At 36.2% G+C, this 18,156-nt stretch overlaps 1 protein-coding gene across 1 annotated transcript; it reads right to left on the bottom strand.

Moving 5' to 3' along the window:
- Positions 1 to 8,928: 8,928 nt before the first annotated feature.
- LOC107485029 (uncharacterized) lies at positions 8,929 to 11,310 on the bottom strand. The gene is made up of 3 exons (XM_016105568.1): positions 10,055 to 11,310; positions 9,820 to 9,883; positions 8,929 to 9,735 (listed from the first exon to the last, which is right to left on the bottom strand). The coding sequence occupies exons 1-3, from the start codon at positions 11,308 to 11,310 to the stop codon at positions 8,929 to 8,931; spliced, it is 2,127 nt and encodes a 708-aa protein (XP_015961054.1).
- Positions 11,311 to 18,156: the final 6,846 nt, after the last annotated feature.

The following is an 18,156-nucleotide window of genomic DNA, read 5'->3' as shown; positions in this document are numbered from 1 at the left end:
AATTCACGAGCTGAGGCTTCTCTTGGAGTTGAACTCTGAGTTATGACGTGTTTTGGGCGTTCAACTCCGGATCATGACGTTTTTCTGGCGTTTAACTCCAGACAGCAGCGTGTACTTGGCGTTCAACGCCAAGTTACGTCGTCAATCTTCGAATAAAGTATGGACTATTATATATTGCTGGAAAGCCCTGGATGTCTACTTTCCAACGCCGTTGAGAGCGCGCCAATCGGAGTTCTGTAGCTCCAGAAAATCCATTTCGAGTGCAGGGAGGTCAGATTCCAACAGCATCAGTAGTCCTTTTGTCAGCCTTCTTCAGAGTTTTGCTCAAATCCCTCAATTTCAGCCAGAATTTACCTGAAATCACAGAAAAACACACAAACTCATAGTAAAGTCCAGAAATGTGAATTTATCATAAAAACTAGTGAAAACATCCCTAAAAGTAGCTCAAACTTACTAAAAACTATATAAAAACAATGCCAAAAAGCGTATAAATTATCCGCTCATCATAGTGCTGGTTCCGTCCACTCATGTTGCCATTCCAATGGATGAGGTAGAGGAGGGCGAGGAGGAGTCCGGCGAAGATTACGTGGCTGACAGTGCGAACAGTGATTCGTCCGATGGTGGGGATGAAGATGAGTATGTTTTGGAGATACCTGTCCAAAATGTGGCACGCCATGTCCTGCCACCACCTCACCCAATTTCGGTGCTATCGGCAGTGCCAAGTCACTATCATAGTTTGGATCAGGATGCCATGCATGAGAGGACTCCATTTTTTGACACGGGTGAAGAGGATTACAACCTCGATGGCGGTGTAGAGTTTCAGGTCGGCAACAGGTTCAAAAGCCGAGAGGCAGTGCTTCAGGGTGTGAAGAGTACCGGGTGATCAAATCGGACCGGTTGAAGTACCATGTCCAGTGCCGTCAAGCTGAGAGTGGGTGTCAATCGAGCCTCCATGTGGCCCTTCGGCAGAACCTCAGATACTGGTAAGTTCAACTTTAGTTGTGCTTTTCAGTACTTCTGTATGATATATTAAGTAGGTTTGAGATACGGCTGAAGCAATACTGTTTTGTTGTGTTTAAGGAGGTTCAGAGGGTTGGTGGAGTGCACAGTTGTCTAGCACCCACCATGTCTCAAGACCATTATAGACAGCGGTCTGATCTGCAGGGTCATATTGCCGTTGATTCAGTCCAACCCCTCTGTGAGTATTCCAGTTTTGCAAGGTGCGGTGCAGGTAAGTTATCACTTCAAACCATCCTACCAAAAGGTATGGATGGCAAAGCAGAAGGGAATTGCACAAATATACAGGGATTGGGAAGAGTCGTATAACAAAGTGCCCAAGCTACTTCAGGCACTACAGAGCTGCTTTCCTGGAACCATCTATGACCTACGAGTCAAACCTTTCTACGATGGACACCTCATGGTACGCGACTGCAGCATGTTTGACAAGGTATTTTGGGCTTTTTCGTCATGTGTGGAGACCTTCAAGCATTACAAACTGTTTGTATCTGTAGACGGCACGCATTTGTATGGCAAGTACGGTGGAGTGTTGCTTATTGCAGTGGCGCAAGATGGGAACAGCAGCATCTTAACTATTGCATTTTCCATTGTCGAGTCCAAGAGCACTGAGTCATAGTCGTTCTTCCTTACCAATCTGAGACTCCATGTCACCCCACAAGATGGCCTGCTGGTTATCTCTAATAGATCTCAGGCCATCAAGGCTGCCCTAAGCTCCTATGATAAGGTTGCCCTAAGCTCCGATGATAGTGGGTGGCATCTCCCTAGGACATTCCGTGCTTACTGTATCAGACACATGGCTGCGAATTTCATCAGCCGGTTCAAGTCAGCCCAGGGCAAGCAATACCTCATAAACACTGCTTACAGTCCAAGCAAAACTGTGTATGAGTGGTACAAAGATGCCTTGAGAGGAGTCTCTCCGGCGATGGCAGACTGGGCAGGACATTTCAGGAAGGAGATTTGGCTACAACATTGTGACAGCGGGCGGCGGTTCGGTCACATGACGACCAATATGTCCGAGTGCATCAAGGCAGTGTTGAAGGAGACATGGTACTTGCCGATTTCACCCATTGTACACATCACGTACGAAAGACTGCAGAAGTTGTTTGTGACGAAGGGCAGGGAAGCGCAATCACAGTTGGCAGTTGGGAACCGCTTCTCCGAGAGACTGTTGACCGCCGTTGAGAAGAATAGAAAAGGCATACCAAAGATGCGTGTCACTCATTGTGATAGACGGGCCTCTGTGTTTGTTGTGGCGGAGCAAGAGCCGTTTGAAGGATGGTCGTAAGGTTCCTTCTGTGTTTGGCTATTGGACGGTACGTGTGATTGTGGCTTATTCCAAACTCTCCACTATCCGTGCCGTCATGCCCTGGCCGAATGTGCCACCGCTAGCATTGAGTAGGCTCCGTATGTTCATCCAGTCTACAGACAGGAAGCTATGTTCAAGGTTTACGAGATGGAGTTCCCAAATATCCCTGATGGGTTGCTGTGGGTGCACTACAAGAAAAACACCCATTCAGGTACACTTGAAAAGTGTAGCCAAAAGTGAAAAAAATTATGCCTTAGGCTACGGCTACGCCTTTTAGGCTACGACTACGCTTTTTGGGGTGATTCCTATTCGGCCGTTGCCTATTCTCAAAGGCTACGCTTTTCTGCACCAAGGGCTACACTTTTCAAGTGATGCTGTCCAGGACCAAAGGCTACGCTTTTCAGCTTTCATTCTTCCAGAATAGGCTACGCTTTTCAACTCTACTGCATCACTTGTAAAGCATAGCCACATGTATACCATAGCTACTTTTTATAAGCGTAGCCTTAGGTCCCTCTTTTTTTTTGTATACTATAGCTACTGTATATATCCAAAAGTACTAGAATGAAGTTAACTGTAAAAATTCATACAACTCAAACTAAAGTAAGCATAGCCATATCAAAACCATAATTTCACTTAGCCAATAAAAGTATCTTCTAATAAAAATCATTAGTCAACCATACATGTAAAGACTCTAAATAGCACTCTATCTTAGCCAATAAACCACAATAATAGTCAGTTTAATCTTCATTGTTACCCTGCATAATTATATAGAAAAGTAGTTAAAAAAATATTCATAATGACATTCGTAATTATAAAAATTAAATGGAACACGTAGTCATAGTAAACCAAGAAAGCATATACTAAAAAAAACATGGTCACGGCAGAAGAGGTGAATTCAAGGAATTATGTATTATCTTGTTTCATTCAAACCATGAAAATCTACAGGTGTTTCTTTCTTCCATTTCCTTTAACACAATCCTGATATGTCCCTATAGCATTTTTCATGCACTAATTAACCAGAATTTCACACTTAAATTAGATATAGGGACAAATTCATATGTTCCAAGTGCACAAAATAAAAAATACAACCACCAGAATTACACAAACAAATTTCAGCCATAGCAATACAACTTCAGTGTTAATATAGCCAACAAACATTTTCAGCCATAGCAATTAATGTAAATGCAAGTAAAAAACTATGGAACAAGGAATAGATAAGGACATACCACATCTAAGTTCAGAAAATGTGTTGATCCATGGCCGTTATTCGCATCAATAGGAGACTGTTGGGCGTCTTGTAATAAAGCTTCTAGTTCTTCTGGCCTCATTCCAGGTTCCGATCGCTGCAGTAATAACTTGATCATATTTCGCAACCCATGAATATCTTCGTCTTGTTTTTGCTGTTGGGACTCCATGTGTCCAAGTTTATCCTTCAGACTGGACACTTCCTCTTTGTGCTGATTCTTGATTTTATTAATTTCAGCATATTTTTTTAAATTAGTCTTTGTCACAGATCTTTTATACAACCTTACCCGACCTGGTTGTTCTTTCCCGAATAAGGCCTCAAATGCTTCCTCTTCTGTTTAACCAGCAGCTTGACGGTGTTGGAAGTCTTCCTGCATAGAAGAAACATTTAAAATTGAGTTAGTTACCGTATCCTAAATTTGAAATGTAATTATGAATGATTCAATGAACTCTTACAACAGCAGTTTGTGTTTCCTTATCCACTTTTTTCCTCTTCCGACTTGTTCGGGTAGCAATGAACATCTCAAACCTTTTTGGTTCCTCGTTTGTTTCCTTTGTTGCTCGCTGCAAAACAAGATCATACTTCGATTTCTTCCTTCAATTTATGCAAATATAAATTCTAATAAATATAAATCTACTATTTACCATAGCCACTCGTACTCTTCCAAAATTGATTGGCCCCATGCGATGTGAAAACTTCTGTTTTTCCTTGTGTTGCTTGTTTCTTTGACTTATTGACTAGAAGTGAATAAAAAGTTAGCATATAGTTACTAAAACGTGCAGCATAATGAGTTAGGCAAATCTACTAGCAAGGCTGAATTATTAAGCTAAAGCACTGATATAAATTACCCAAAAGCAAGCATAAAAGATCTATTTATAATACATTGGAGCATCTATTCAGTTTTTTCACAACTGTAAAAATTCACACTTCACACGATCAAGTAAATTTTATAACCGAAAAAATCCATTCACATTTTTCACATTGAACAAGTAAGTATTACCCGGGTATCCCCTAAACCCTGTGAAATTAAAGAAATGAGTAGAGAACTTATAACAGAGAGAGGAAAAATTAACACTAAAAGTTTACATTAACTAAGTTGACAAGTATGCACATGCTAATCTATATTTACATGGGTTACGAAGTTCTTAGGTTCAAATGGCTCAAATTAATGAAATTATAGGTCAGTGTGCGCATTCTCCTTGTGATAAGAACACTCGCAATCCTCCTTGCATTTTAAGACTCTAGTAACCAAATAACAACTCTTAGAATCTCAAGCTTAAGCCTATAGAAGCACATATGAATGGAACAAAACTACATAGCTATCAGATCTACAAAGAATTATACACATAACACAAGAAACAAAGTATACATGCATATAATTCAATCCACTAAAAGCAAAATTCAGATGTGGTTTTCATTTGAAAATATGTTACTCAAATTAAATAAAAAAATAATTTGGCAGAAAGTGTTATATCACATTGAAAAATAGAACTTGATAGATGACTATACAAAGGTTTTCAACCACAACTATTTACAGAAGCAACCAAAACCTATGGATAATTCAATTTTTCCAAGTAGTCCACACCACAGTTAGTGTTATATCAGTTGCATCCTATGCAGAACTGTATCAAATTTATAACTGTTTCCAGATTGAAGGCTTAAAGAATCAGGGTTGAGTTCACAAACTCTTAACTCACTAGAAAGTTCATGAGTATCCAAATTTAGGTCCCCAACTCAAGTTTATGAGTTGAGTTTGACAATTCGATTTTAGCTAAGCTCCATGAATTTAGATGAACTCTCGAGTTTGACATGAAACTCAAGACTCAAGAGTATATATGTTCATAGATACAGTGAACAAAATTTATACATAATTTCTTAACATATTAAAGTAAGAAATACTCAAATTTTATATATAACTTCAGTGGGAAGGGAAAGAAAGAAAGAAAGAGAAAAAAAATCAATCTCAAACTTGAAAAATGAAGTATGAAACAGAACAGAAAACCACTTCCAAATCAGAAGCATCAGATGCAGAAAAATTACAAAAGTAAATTCAAGGGGAAAAAAAGAAAAAAAGGAGCCATTCACCTTCTCCTCTTCTAAACCATAGATTCAGTATGGTCTAAAAAGCTATTTTGTAATAAGAGATTATGTGTAAGAACTAAAAAGCTAGCTACTCAGATCCTTCATCTGCCAAAATTATTGTATATATTTATATACAAAGAAAATAAAAATCATGGGAATTTTGAAAGAAAGAGAAAGAAGCTATGCATATAATTTTCAGATAAAAAATAATACATTTGCAATGAGATAAAAAAAAGTAGCTAGTCAAGTAAAAAGGCATATAGACATCACATAAAGCTGAAACACTTAATAAATTTTACTTTTAATAACAATAATTCACATCCAATCAATAGAGCTTCTTCACATTAATAACTAAATACAATATTGCTCTTTCAATAGTCAAATAGTTTCACATGAAAATTCGACATATATAGTCTTTTACCTGGATTAGAGGATGACTCCAATAATAGATCAATTTTATGAAACCACTTTTTGGTACTTGTGGGGGTCGATTCTTCACCATATCTTCAATAGTATCATAGGGAACGAAGTGCTTTTTCTTAATCTTTCCTTTGAACCGCTTCCAAGCATCTCGAATCGCTTGCATTACCCACTTTTCTCCACTGTCTGGGAGGAGAAACTTGGTCTGCATGATTATAAGTAATTGTTATATGCTCTTGTGCTGAATAAAAAAACTAAAATCAATAATTACCAAGTGTCTTACGTTAACATAGTCCCACATGAACTTCTTAGCTTTAGGAGGAACAGCATGCCAACTAATGTACAAAAGACTAACGAATCTTTTATTTCTACTAATAGTGCCAACAAAACTAGTTAAATTAGAAACACTTTAGTCGATTGGTCCTACGGGCTGTCCAAGATCAAAAGTGACTTCTTCTCGCTGTTCCATAGTCCTTGCATAAACCTCCTTACAAGTTGTTTTTCCACGAGTTTTCTTCTTCTTTGGCTCTCCTAGTTTCATTAATTGGTCAACATCAAATTATGCTTAATTAACTCGAGCTCAACAAGCATATAAAGCAAACAAGTACACAAATATAAAAATTATAAAAATTATAAATCTGACCTATGTAGTTGATACCATGAAGTGGACAAGTTTTAGCTATTCTAGAGATCGATCAAAGCACACAACTTTTAAGTTCATTCCACATCATGGACTTCACTGAATTACGCATTGCAAAACTACATCAATTGCATCTATCAAGGCACTTAAAACTTTGAAATCGAAAGAAATCTTAATTTCACAACCTCAACAATTAGATCAATCATAGCACACAAACTTCGAATCAACTAACACTATATTTACCAGTTTCAAACAACTAGATCTACCAGTCCAGTTTTTCTATAACAATTTAAAAAAAATAAATATTTATCATCAATAGAAATAGAGCAAAACAGTACCTTCTTCATCATCAATGTCCTCCATCACATGTTGATAATAGTCTTTATCAAGTGCCATGCTTTCTTCCCCGTCCTCACTTAGTTCAGTGCTTGGTCCTTCAATTTCCACATCTATCCCATTTTCCTTTAAGAATTTGTCAATTGTTGTAGCCTTTACTCCGGGCATCCTCTTACCCTTTGTTGATATTCCTTGCTCCAACATTGCACTTTCATTTTGTGGGATAATTTCAGGAGAAGGCAAAGTTGTGTCATCTTGCCCTGTTTGAGTCTCTTCATCTGTGAGTTGAATATTCTGTTGTTGTCCTTGGTTGATTATGAGTTGAGTAGAACTTGGACAACTCTGCTCTTGGCTTAGACTTGTTGACACGTTGCTGTACATTTTACGAATTGCTTCGAGCTTCCTTGTAAGTTCATCTGCCTACATGTTTGTAGGCTTAGACTTCTTCAAGCCTTGTGTTGATTTTCCACCCTGCACTCTATTCTTGACTTTCTCAGCAGTAGGCATAGTCAATAGCTCCTTTCTCTTTTTATTTTCTGGCTGTTGCGGTGGAATGTTTGGCTGTACTTCCAAGGTGGTAGGCGTGGAGTTAGTCCTTTTGCTAATAGAATCGAATATGCTTTGCAAATAACTAAAATCCAGCTTCTTTGATGTGGATTTCTTCTGCCCTTTGGTTGCACGTATCTCCAATTGACTTTCTGGTTCATCCACCCTTCGCTCAGATTTCTCCTTGTCATTAGCAGCTGCAGGTTCCATTTTATATTTCTTACGTTCAATTACAATCCTTTGTCTCTTAGCCTCGAATTGTCTAAGCAAATTCTTACTGGATGTAGCTTTAAGAACAATAAATTCCTTATTCCTACACAAATAAATTAGTTAGGTAGAGTCAATATACCCATCAAAATCAATATAAGAAAAATGTAAGAGACTGACAAATTAACAAAAAAATAAGTATTACTTACAAATAAAAATGTGAAGAAGAAAACTTAAGTATACATATGTACATATTAAGCAATAAATTGCTTAGGATGACCAATCAGAATCAGAATCTCCAATAAAGTCTGCCTCATATTTTTGGGCAGAAGTCACTTGGGGAACCGTTTCAATAATCGTGGGTCGTAAATCAGTCCTCTCCAGAATAAGTTCACCATCATCAGCTGGTATGGCAGGGCTCGTTATACGCTCGTGTTGTTCACTATAGTGTGTTTGACGGGCCTCAGACTCAGATTCGTCGCTTATTTTAAATAAGTCTCTTGGGACAGTTTCCATAACATAATGTTTGTTATGTTCATATGGATCTTGCACATAAAAACACTGATGTGCTTGAGATGCTAGTATAAAAAGTTCATCCTGAAAGCATTTCTTATAGAAGTGAACAAATGTAAGACCATACTTATCTCTCCCAACATCGTACCACTCACACCGAAATAAGACAACCTTAAAACGCCCAAAATAGTCTAACTCTCCTATCTCAAACAACCTGCCATAATAAGCTACATTGTCTTGGATTGGACTTTGATCTTTAGCACTTTCAAAGCTTGAAGTTAAAGCAGTTAATGTGACACCACTGTTTTGTATTTTTCTCCTTGCCTCACGTTTCACTGTGTGAAACCTATATCCATTAATTACATATCCAGAAAATCTTCTTGCAACAAAGCTTGGACCTCGAGATAATTCTTTTAGCCAAAAAGGCACATTTGGGTCCCTCGCACGAGTTTCAAACCACTGCGCGAACGTTTTGTTGTGAACTTTTGCTTTTCTCCATTTTTGTTCCCCGCTAATTGTTAACCTCGTCCTCATGCTCTTTATAATTAATAATAGTTAGGTTTGATCTAAAAAATATGGGTGAACTTGATCGGAATAAAAAAAAGTTTAATTAAGTTACGTAACAGAATCTGCCACTTCTTCACAATTGTGTAATACATACACATGGGCTTGAACAATTGATATGTCATCTAGATTAATTGGTTCTCCATTTCCCACGCCTAACGAATGACCTTTGTTAGAAAATAACTTTGATGGCACAACTTCGTCTTTGTTAGGATCATTATCATTCCGAGACCGCTTATTAAGTCTTGTTTGCACACCTCCATGCAAGTATCTTGAGCAGAAAGTTAAGCACTCCTCATCCAGATATGCCTCTGCAATAGAACCTTCGGGCCGACTTCTATTGCAAACATATGACTTTAATGTACACATGTACCTTTCCGGAGGATAAATCCAATGAAACTGCACCGGACCTCCCAATCTCACCTCATTTGCTAAATGAATGGGAAGATGAACCATTATGTCAAAAAAACTAGGGGGAAAGATCCTCTCAAGCTGGCATAATGTTTCCACAATCTCTAACTCCAGTAAATCTATCTCCTCCAGTGTGATGAACTTTTTGCACAAGCGACGAAAAAAGGAACTTAGTCGAATCAACGAAATGGCCACATGATCAGGAAGGATGCTTTTAATCGGTATTGGTAGTAAATAGTGAAGCATAAAGTGAGCATCGTGGGTCTTATTATACCCAAAAACTTTTCTTTCTCCTAGATGTACACAGCGTGATATATTCGAAGCACTGCCATCAGGTAGCTTTGTTGTCTTCAAAAAAATTGACTTCTCTACAGCAGTCATAGAAAAATATGCCTTTGCCAACTTTGTTCTCTTGCCATTATTCACCTCATTTGGTTGAAGATTTTTCTAGATACCCAAATCTTTTAAGTCATATCGAGCATTCAAATGGTCCTTTGTCTTGCCTGGGATATCCAAGAGAGTTCTAATTACACTGTCAAGTATATTCTTCTCTATGTGCATGACATCTAAGTTGTGACGTAGTGGGTTCTTGTGCCTGTATGGCAATTCAAAGAAAATTGATCTTTTTTTCCAATTCCATGGGAAACTATTTGATGTACTTTGCTTCTTTCCAAAGACATTCTCAGCATTTTATAGCATCTCAAAAATTTTGGGTCCTTCTATAATAGGTGGAGGGGGTCTTAATTCCTGCTTCCCATTAAAAGACCTTGTATTGGTTCTCCATGGATGATCCATGGGTAAAAAGACACGATAGTCCATATAAGCTGTCTTTCGACTGTGTTTTAGTTGTAAGCTACTGGTATTTTTGTTGCAATAAGGGCAAGCCAACTTTCCCTTTGTACTCCACCCAGATAACATAGCATAAGTAGGAAAATCGTTGATTTTCCACAAAAGAGCTGCCCGCATTTGAAAGCTTTCATTCTTTGACGCATCATAGGTTTTGACCCCTTTTTCCCACAACAACTTCAAGCCTTCTATCAATGGTTGTAGATACACATCAATGTCTTTACCAGGTGATTGTGGCCCAAGAATAAGTAAAGAAAGCATACAATATTCGGGTTTCATGCACATCCACGAAGGCAAGTTGTATACCATCAGCATCACGGGCCACGTGCTCCATGAAATGTTCATGCTACGAAATGGGTTGAACCCATCACTTGACAAGCCTAGTCTAATATTGTGAGATTCTTTTGCAAATTCTTCATCCATTTCATCAAGGTTCTTCCATGCCAAGCCATCAGTAGGATGCTTTAACGTCCCATCTTTTACGCGCTCCTCATCATGCCACCTCAGACTAGCTGCCATCTTTGAGCACATAAATAATCTCTGAAGTCTTGGAATTATAGGAAAGTATCTCAGAGTCTTTGCAGGAATAGGATGACCTTTCTTATTAGGTTGGTTCTCGCTATTATTACTAGAATTTTTAGTATATCGAGAAGTTCCACACACACGATATTGTTTTTCATCCTTTAGTTCTTTTCTATACAGAAGGCAATCATTAGGACAAGCATCAATTTTTTTATAATCCAAACCTAAATCTCTTATCATAGCCTTTGTCTTATAGAAAGATGAAGGTATGTTAATGTCAGGCATTGCCTCTTTCAATAGCTCAAGAAGTGAAGTGAAGGAGGCATTGCTCCAACCGTGTAAACACTTTAACAAGTACAGACGGATCGTAAAATATAATGTAAAAAATTTCTTGCAATCCGGGTATAACTCTTTACTTGCCCCATCTATTAAATTGTAAAACTTTTTACCCTCTTCATTTTGACCTACAGTAACACCCTCAGCATGAGATACATCTCCAAATGCATCATTAAGCAGTCCTTCGATGTCATCGCGTGCACCTTCTTCATCATCCGTGTCATCGTCAATCGCCATCGGGATTGCCCATTCGCCATGATTAATCCATGTTCTATATCCCTTAACAAATCCGTCGGCTACTAAATGGTCAAATACCATATCTCTTCTATACCAATTAATGTTACAACACCTCTTACAAGGACATTGAATTTGTCGTCCGTCCGGTTCTCCCTCAGAGTATGCAAAGTCTAAAAAACTAATAACACCATTGATATACTCTTCGCTATACCTCGGTAGATCCATCCAATCCTTTGGCATATCACAATACCTAATCGATAATTATTAAATTTTTTAGGCAGAAAATTTATAAGGGGTCGCAAAGTGAAGATTAGAAGAATAGAGGAGGCAGGGTGTTATTCGCTACAAAGGGAATGGGCAATGAAAAGGACATTCAAAGCCTTGTAACTAGGTTGGAAAATAGTTCCTAGTCTTAGAAGTAATTCTCTAGAAACCCATTGAGGTAAAACAAATAAAGAGAAACATAAAATTTATAGTACAAATATAATAAGTTAAATTGCAACTTCAAAACTAACAAATCAAAAGAATTAAAGTATGCATTGTACCTTGCCATGACACGATCAACGTTTTGACAAAATCTTCTTGGAAGACCTTAACCAAAAATTTTCACCTTCAACCTTAACCACGAATAACTGTAAAAATTACAGACAAAAAAATTGTAATTGCCATATCCAACCATTTAACCACGAATTTAGCACAATCATCATTTAGCAAGAATTAAATTGATATAATCAAACAGATTTGGGACCCAGTAGCAGCAGCAGCAGCAATTAAATCATTCAACAGATAACGGCAAAACAACGAAATTTTAAGTGTATAAATATGGCTATTAATTAGAATTTCATTTATCACATATTGAATTTGTGAATAAAGAAAAATAGATGAAAAAGGGCATTGGGCTATATGAAGAAAGTGATAATAAGAAAATAGACATTTCAGTGTTGGAAAGATGTAACTGGCATGCAGAACAAGACATTTCAACTTGATGGCCCTTGCTTGAAAGCTTAATTGACCATTGACCAGTATATTTTAGATTGGCTTGGTTTGATTTGGCTAAATTGTTTTTAAAAGGTTAATTAACCTAACCTAACTTTGATTGGTTTGAACTTTATTCTACTTCAAATTCTAACCGACCAACTCAGCCAGTTTCTTATAAAATACGTTTTAAATTCTACTTTTTAAGACACAGAAAAAATAGAAAAATAAAGCATGGGCAATGGCATAGTGTTGTAGCAACATTTCCTAATTAAGTGACACATGTGCACCATCAACCTCAGCAAAGACAGAACAACAACCACCCTCATACTCCTAATATTATAAACCGTACCCTCAAAACAGTTAAATAGAGCAGGTAGAACAACCCTCAATACTAAACCACCAAGCAACCCCATTTATTAGGATGACCAACCAAAAGACATAGATCCAAGCTAACACTTGTACATTTTAAGTAATTCAGAAAAAAGGAAAAAAAGCCACACACACACACATATCCTTCAGAAGACCAAAAAATCAGAACCCAGATTTCATAACCATAATAAAAAAAATTATTATTATTATTATATTAATATAAGAAAAATAAATAAATTAATCAAATTGAAATACCCAGTACGGGGTACAGATTAAAATTGGAAAAAGCACCAGAAATATCTTCACTTGAGGTGATTTAAGTGGGAAAAATTTTAAAAAAAAAGTTTACCAAAATGAGCAAGTTTATTGAAACGGGTGTGCCTACTCAAACGCTGCGTTTCCTGTGGAGATCAAAGAGTCAGAGAGAGAGAGTGATCAAAACAATCTAAAGCTCATGGCAGCCACCAAATTTTGCTCCTGAAAAGGAAACACAATTTTGGATGAAGAAAATTATTAATCCTCAACATGCATTTGGATTCAGTATCAATGAATAAGCTAATGAAAAAACCAACCATGAACAAAAGGAGAAATGATACATATTGATATTCCTAGATATTGTAGTATAAAAAAACATAAAAATAATCGAGTTTCAATAAACTAAGTTGGCAAAGTATTGGCAAAGTATAGGGAAATGTTAAAAAAAAGCAGTTGACTTATGAATGATGGAATAACTCGCCCATCATTACTCAAAAAGCAAAATAAGTACAAGAGTAGCAATAGCAGTTAACAGAAACGGAAGAGAAGATGAAGATGAATGTGGTTTTTCATTTTGGAGTTTAGGATTTTACATTGAAGGGATGAAATTGAGCATTGTAAAAGATAGTAGTGTAGAGAATGGTTAGTTAGCTTGTGACTTAATAAAACTGTTAAGGCAATTAAGAATCTAATAGATTTTTCATATTAGGCAAAGCTGTTAGTTACTCATATTATTAATGTATAAATAGGAGTGCAAGTCTTGTTCCTAAAACACAATCAATAATATTGCTACTTGATGTATTTTTATTTATTCTCTCTCAATTTCTCTTCTTCATTTACTGTTATTCATGTTCTTTAGATTCTTTTTCAAATCTTCACATGGTATCATGAGCCAAGGTTCTTTCAATATGGCCATAGGAGTAACACCCACTTTTCTTCTGATTCCAAGTATTTTCTTCCAGTTATCACAGATTTGTTGCATGAAAATAACTATAGTACATGGCACAAAACTATACTCATCACTGTACAGAGCCAATCTTTAGGAGATTATTTTTCAAAAGAAAAAAATTCATCTCAATTTTCTTAAAAAAGGTGAAAAACCATCAACTACAAAATCAGACAAGTATAAAGAGTGAAAATTGAAGGATCTTGCTTTAATGACATGGACTCTTGCATCGATGACTCCAACTTTCAAGAACAAGGTAATCAATTGTGTTATATTTCATAAAATGTGTGATAAATTACATGAAAAGTTCACTACTTCTTTTAAGACAAAAATTCAGAGTTTGAAGTCTCAAATAAGATCAATAAAAAAGAATGGAACCGCAGATGAATATTTGGCCAAGATTAGAGGTCTAGTTGATTTTTTGTTAGCTTTAGATTGTTCTTACCCTGAGGATGGATGATCATATCCAAGTGATTTTATATGGACTCACAGAGGAGTATCATGTGTTCATCTTAGTTGTTATATCAAAATTGGGATCCTACACTGTTGTGGAAATAGAATTGTGTCTTATATCAACACACTATCCTTTTAGCCAATCTTTTTACACGTGCCTTAAATTTCTCAAAACTTTTTAAGTGTGTCATAGTTTGTTGTTGATAATTGTGTCTTTTTTTACTTTTGGCCTAATCATTGTTATGTGTGTGATCTGGTTATCAAGGATTATCTCCTTCAAGGCTTAGCTAAATATGGAATATATGAATTTTTTAACCTATATGTACCAAGAAACATACCTACTTCTGTTTCTAGCAATGTTAATAAAACAGCACTCACTTCAAAAAAATAGATGTTGATATAATTGCTCTATGGCATAAGAGACTGAGACATCCAGCTCTAAAAATTGTTCAAACTATTCTCAATAAATGCAATATTCCTTTATTCTAGTTCTTTATTACCTATATATATGTGACTTTTTTTCAATGGCAAAAAATGCATCAATTGCCATTTAATATTTCTACATCTATTTGTACTAAACCTTTGCAATTAATGTATGCAAACATATGGGGACCATCACCAGTAAATTCAAGAAATGGTTTTCATTTTTATATTAGTTTTGTTGATGCATTTAGCAAATATACTAGTATCTTTCTTTTGGTCAATAAATCAGAAGCTTCTAAAGTCTTTAAACAATACAAATTGAGGATGGAGAAGTAAACAGATGCCTAATGAACTAAGCCAGCAACTGAAGATAAGAACAAACCTGAATTCTTGACGTGCTTCCTTGTGCACTTGAAACTGGATTTGGTCCCTCCATATATAAAAAATCCAAATTAAAGTTAGTTAATTTGCTATACTATGTCATTTGCCAAACATGTAATAATTAAGGCTATATATATAGCTTCCTTCTTTTTCTCTATGCATATACAAGTAGAACCATATACTTTGCTCTCTTGTGACCTCTAATTAAAGAACCATATACTACTTTTGTGTTTCTCTTCTCAATGATATTCTTTTGATCTTTTTTTATTTTATATTTTTATTACCTACCAGGTCTCTTCCAATAGTGTACATGACAAATCTTCTCGATCGTCCTATTTTTCAAAGCATCTCACTTCTTATTTAATTTACAATTTCCATCATCACTTGAGTAAGGTGACAGAATCATCTAATCATTTTAATTTCTATGCAGAAGAACTATTCAATGCTTTTTTCTATACAGAAGCAACCTTGATTCGTAGAATTATTTGTGACAAAAATATATTAAGGAATCTCGATTTTCTTGTCTTACCAGAGGCAATTAAGGAAGTAATAAAGAATCATAACCAATTAGTTCCATGTGATGGCAGTGACTGCATTTCATTTTTCTATTACCCAAACAAATATGGTTTAGAACAACAAGCAACCTCTACTCAATTCAGATTTCAGTAAACAACAACTGAATCATTTGAACTAAACCAAACTTCAGATTTTACTGATAACAGGCAATTAGTGTACCAAACCCCCAAATTAAAAATCCTAAATTGGAACTCTAAACCTCCAATTTCAGAACCAAATGAAAATCAATACATACCTTCTCGACGATGGTGAGCACAGAGAGAACGATGATGCTAAGCGCGCGGTGACGGTCGGCACAGAGACAACAAGGGTGAGATGCAACGGTGAGAGTAGAGACAACTAGGTTGATCGACGATAGTGAGCGCAGATACGACGATGGTGACCAGTGATGGTGAGAGCAGAGACTACGAAGGTGTGGAGACGGTCTAGGCGGCGCGCTACGATCAGTGCAAGAGGGCGACTTGGAGCGACAGTCGAGCGGTTAGTGGTGAGTGGTGTGTGGCGGTGAGTGGTGAGTGGGGGTCAGTGGTGACTGGGGTTTTCGATTCGTGATGCAGGAGGGTTTTCTTTGCGCGGTGAGTAGTGACGACGAGCTGACGGTGATGACGAGCTGAGGGTGATCCACGAGCTGAGTGTGAGCTGAGGGTTTTCTTTGTGAAATGTGAAATGGTTTTCTTCTCTTGGAGGGAAAATTTTCACTAAGTGTGAGCTGAGTGTGCGTCCTTATTACGCCGGGAAAAAGTTAAGAGGGAAAAAATTTACAAGTGTTAAGTTTTTAGTTCTAGATACATTAGGCATCACTTTTAAAACGCACCCAAAACTTAATAAATAGGCTATCCTCTAAAAGCGTTCCCTTTGATACGAAAAGTGAATCTATAGGTATCAATCTATGGCTACGCTTTATAAGTGATTTCTATAATACCTAAGGCTACACTTTTTAAATGATGCCACAATTGTGTATTCTTTTTTCTTATAAAAAGGCAACACGGAGAAAAGCGTAGCCTATTCATAGAATAGGCTACGCTTTTCAAATGTAGTTTAAAAAAAGTGTGGCTGAATGGGTATTTTTTGTAGTGGCGGAGTGGCATGGGATGATGCTACGTCCTAACCCAGCCATACGTCGGAAGGCGATTGGGAGGCCTGTGTCCACCAGATTTGGAAATGATATGGATGAGGTCGAGCGACATGAGAAGTGGTGCAGCCTCTGTAGGCAAGTCGGTCATACTAGAAGGGGATGTCTTAATCAATCCATGGGAGATGCCTAGACCGCACCATGCTTTTAGGGTTTATGTAGTTTACATCTGTTGGTGTTTTTTATTGGAAATGTTACATGTTAGTGTAGTTGACTTCGAACTGCTTGTAGTGTGACATTCGGCCGCCCTGACGTAATGCGACGTCTCGTTCAGCCTGTTAATATTCCGTCGTTCACCGCCTGACATGCCATCACCGTATTAGTCTAAAATAGGGTAAGAAAAGGTTAAAAGAAGGAAGAAAGAGGTTGACTAACTCAAAATAGAATCCAGAATAATGTTATAAACGACTTATACTTATAGGCGCGAACAAACTTTATCTATAAAATAAGACACGAAAATTTAAAATAATAAATAAATTTTAAATTATTTATTTTGATAATTATTATATTTATTTTATTTATTACAAAAAAACCTCTCATGTTGATGATATAATTTTGACTAGTGGTTGAATTTTGGAGAATTTTAGTATACAGATCAAAGTTGGTACAGATTTAAAGATTTGTCTACACCACACTTTTTAAAGTCACACTTTAAACCGTAACTCTTCACAAAGAAAAGCGTCACCTAATGGAAAAAAGTAAATTAGAAGATTTAAGAGAAGAAATAATCAAGTTATCAAAATTAATAGACCAAAAATTAATGATTTTAACTAATGTTAACTGTAATGACACCGAATTCTTAAAATCAATACAAAATGATTTTTCTCAAAATGTTTATTTTACTATAAGTTTTATTGAAGGACTTCAAAAACCTGAAAAAACTTATTTTTCACACGGAACTTCTAAGAAATGTTATCATGGAAATGATTCCCCACATCTTTATCATACTTTTAACCCACAATTAAATTCTATAGTAGATATGCTTGAAGAAATATTAGTATCCATAAAATTTCAAAGAAATAAAGAAAAAGAGAATCCCAAAGAAGAAAAATTTCAAAATATAATCAACATAACAGATCTAAAAGTAAAACCACCACTAAAATTATGAATATTGAAGAAAAGTTAGAAGAAGTTACAATGCTTTTTAAACAATTAAAAATAGCTCAAGAAAATAATATTATCGAACATGGTTTTCAAATAGAAGAAGAATTAGTAAATTCTGAAAATATAGAAAATGAAGAACACATCCTAGATTATTCAAGTGACGAAGAACCAGCAATTCCAAAACAAGTAAAAAATGAAGCTGGAACATCTAAAGATAACCAATCTCAATATAAATGGGAAACATGTTTTGATAATTATGCTTTTAAAAAAGAGTTTATAAATAAAGATTCAAAATATACAAAAATACCAT

Source organism: Arachis duranensis, chromosome 1 (genome assembly GCF_000817695.3).
Source record: "Arachis duranensis cultivar V14167 chromosome 1, aradu.V14167.gnm2.J7QH, whole genome shotgun sequence".
NCBI lineage: Eukaryota > Viridiplantae > Streptophyta > Magnoliopsida > Fabales > Fabaceae > Arachis > Arachis duranensis.
This window is presented reverse-complemented; position numbering and strand designations above follow the sequence as displayed.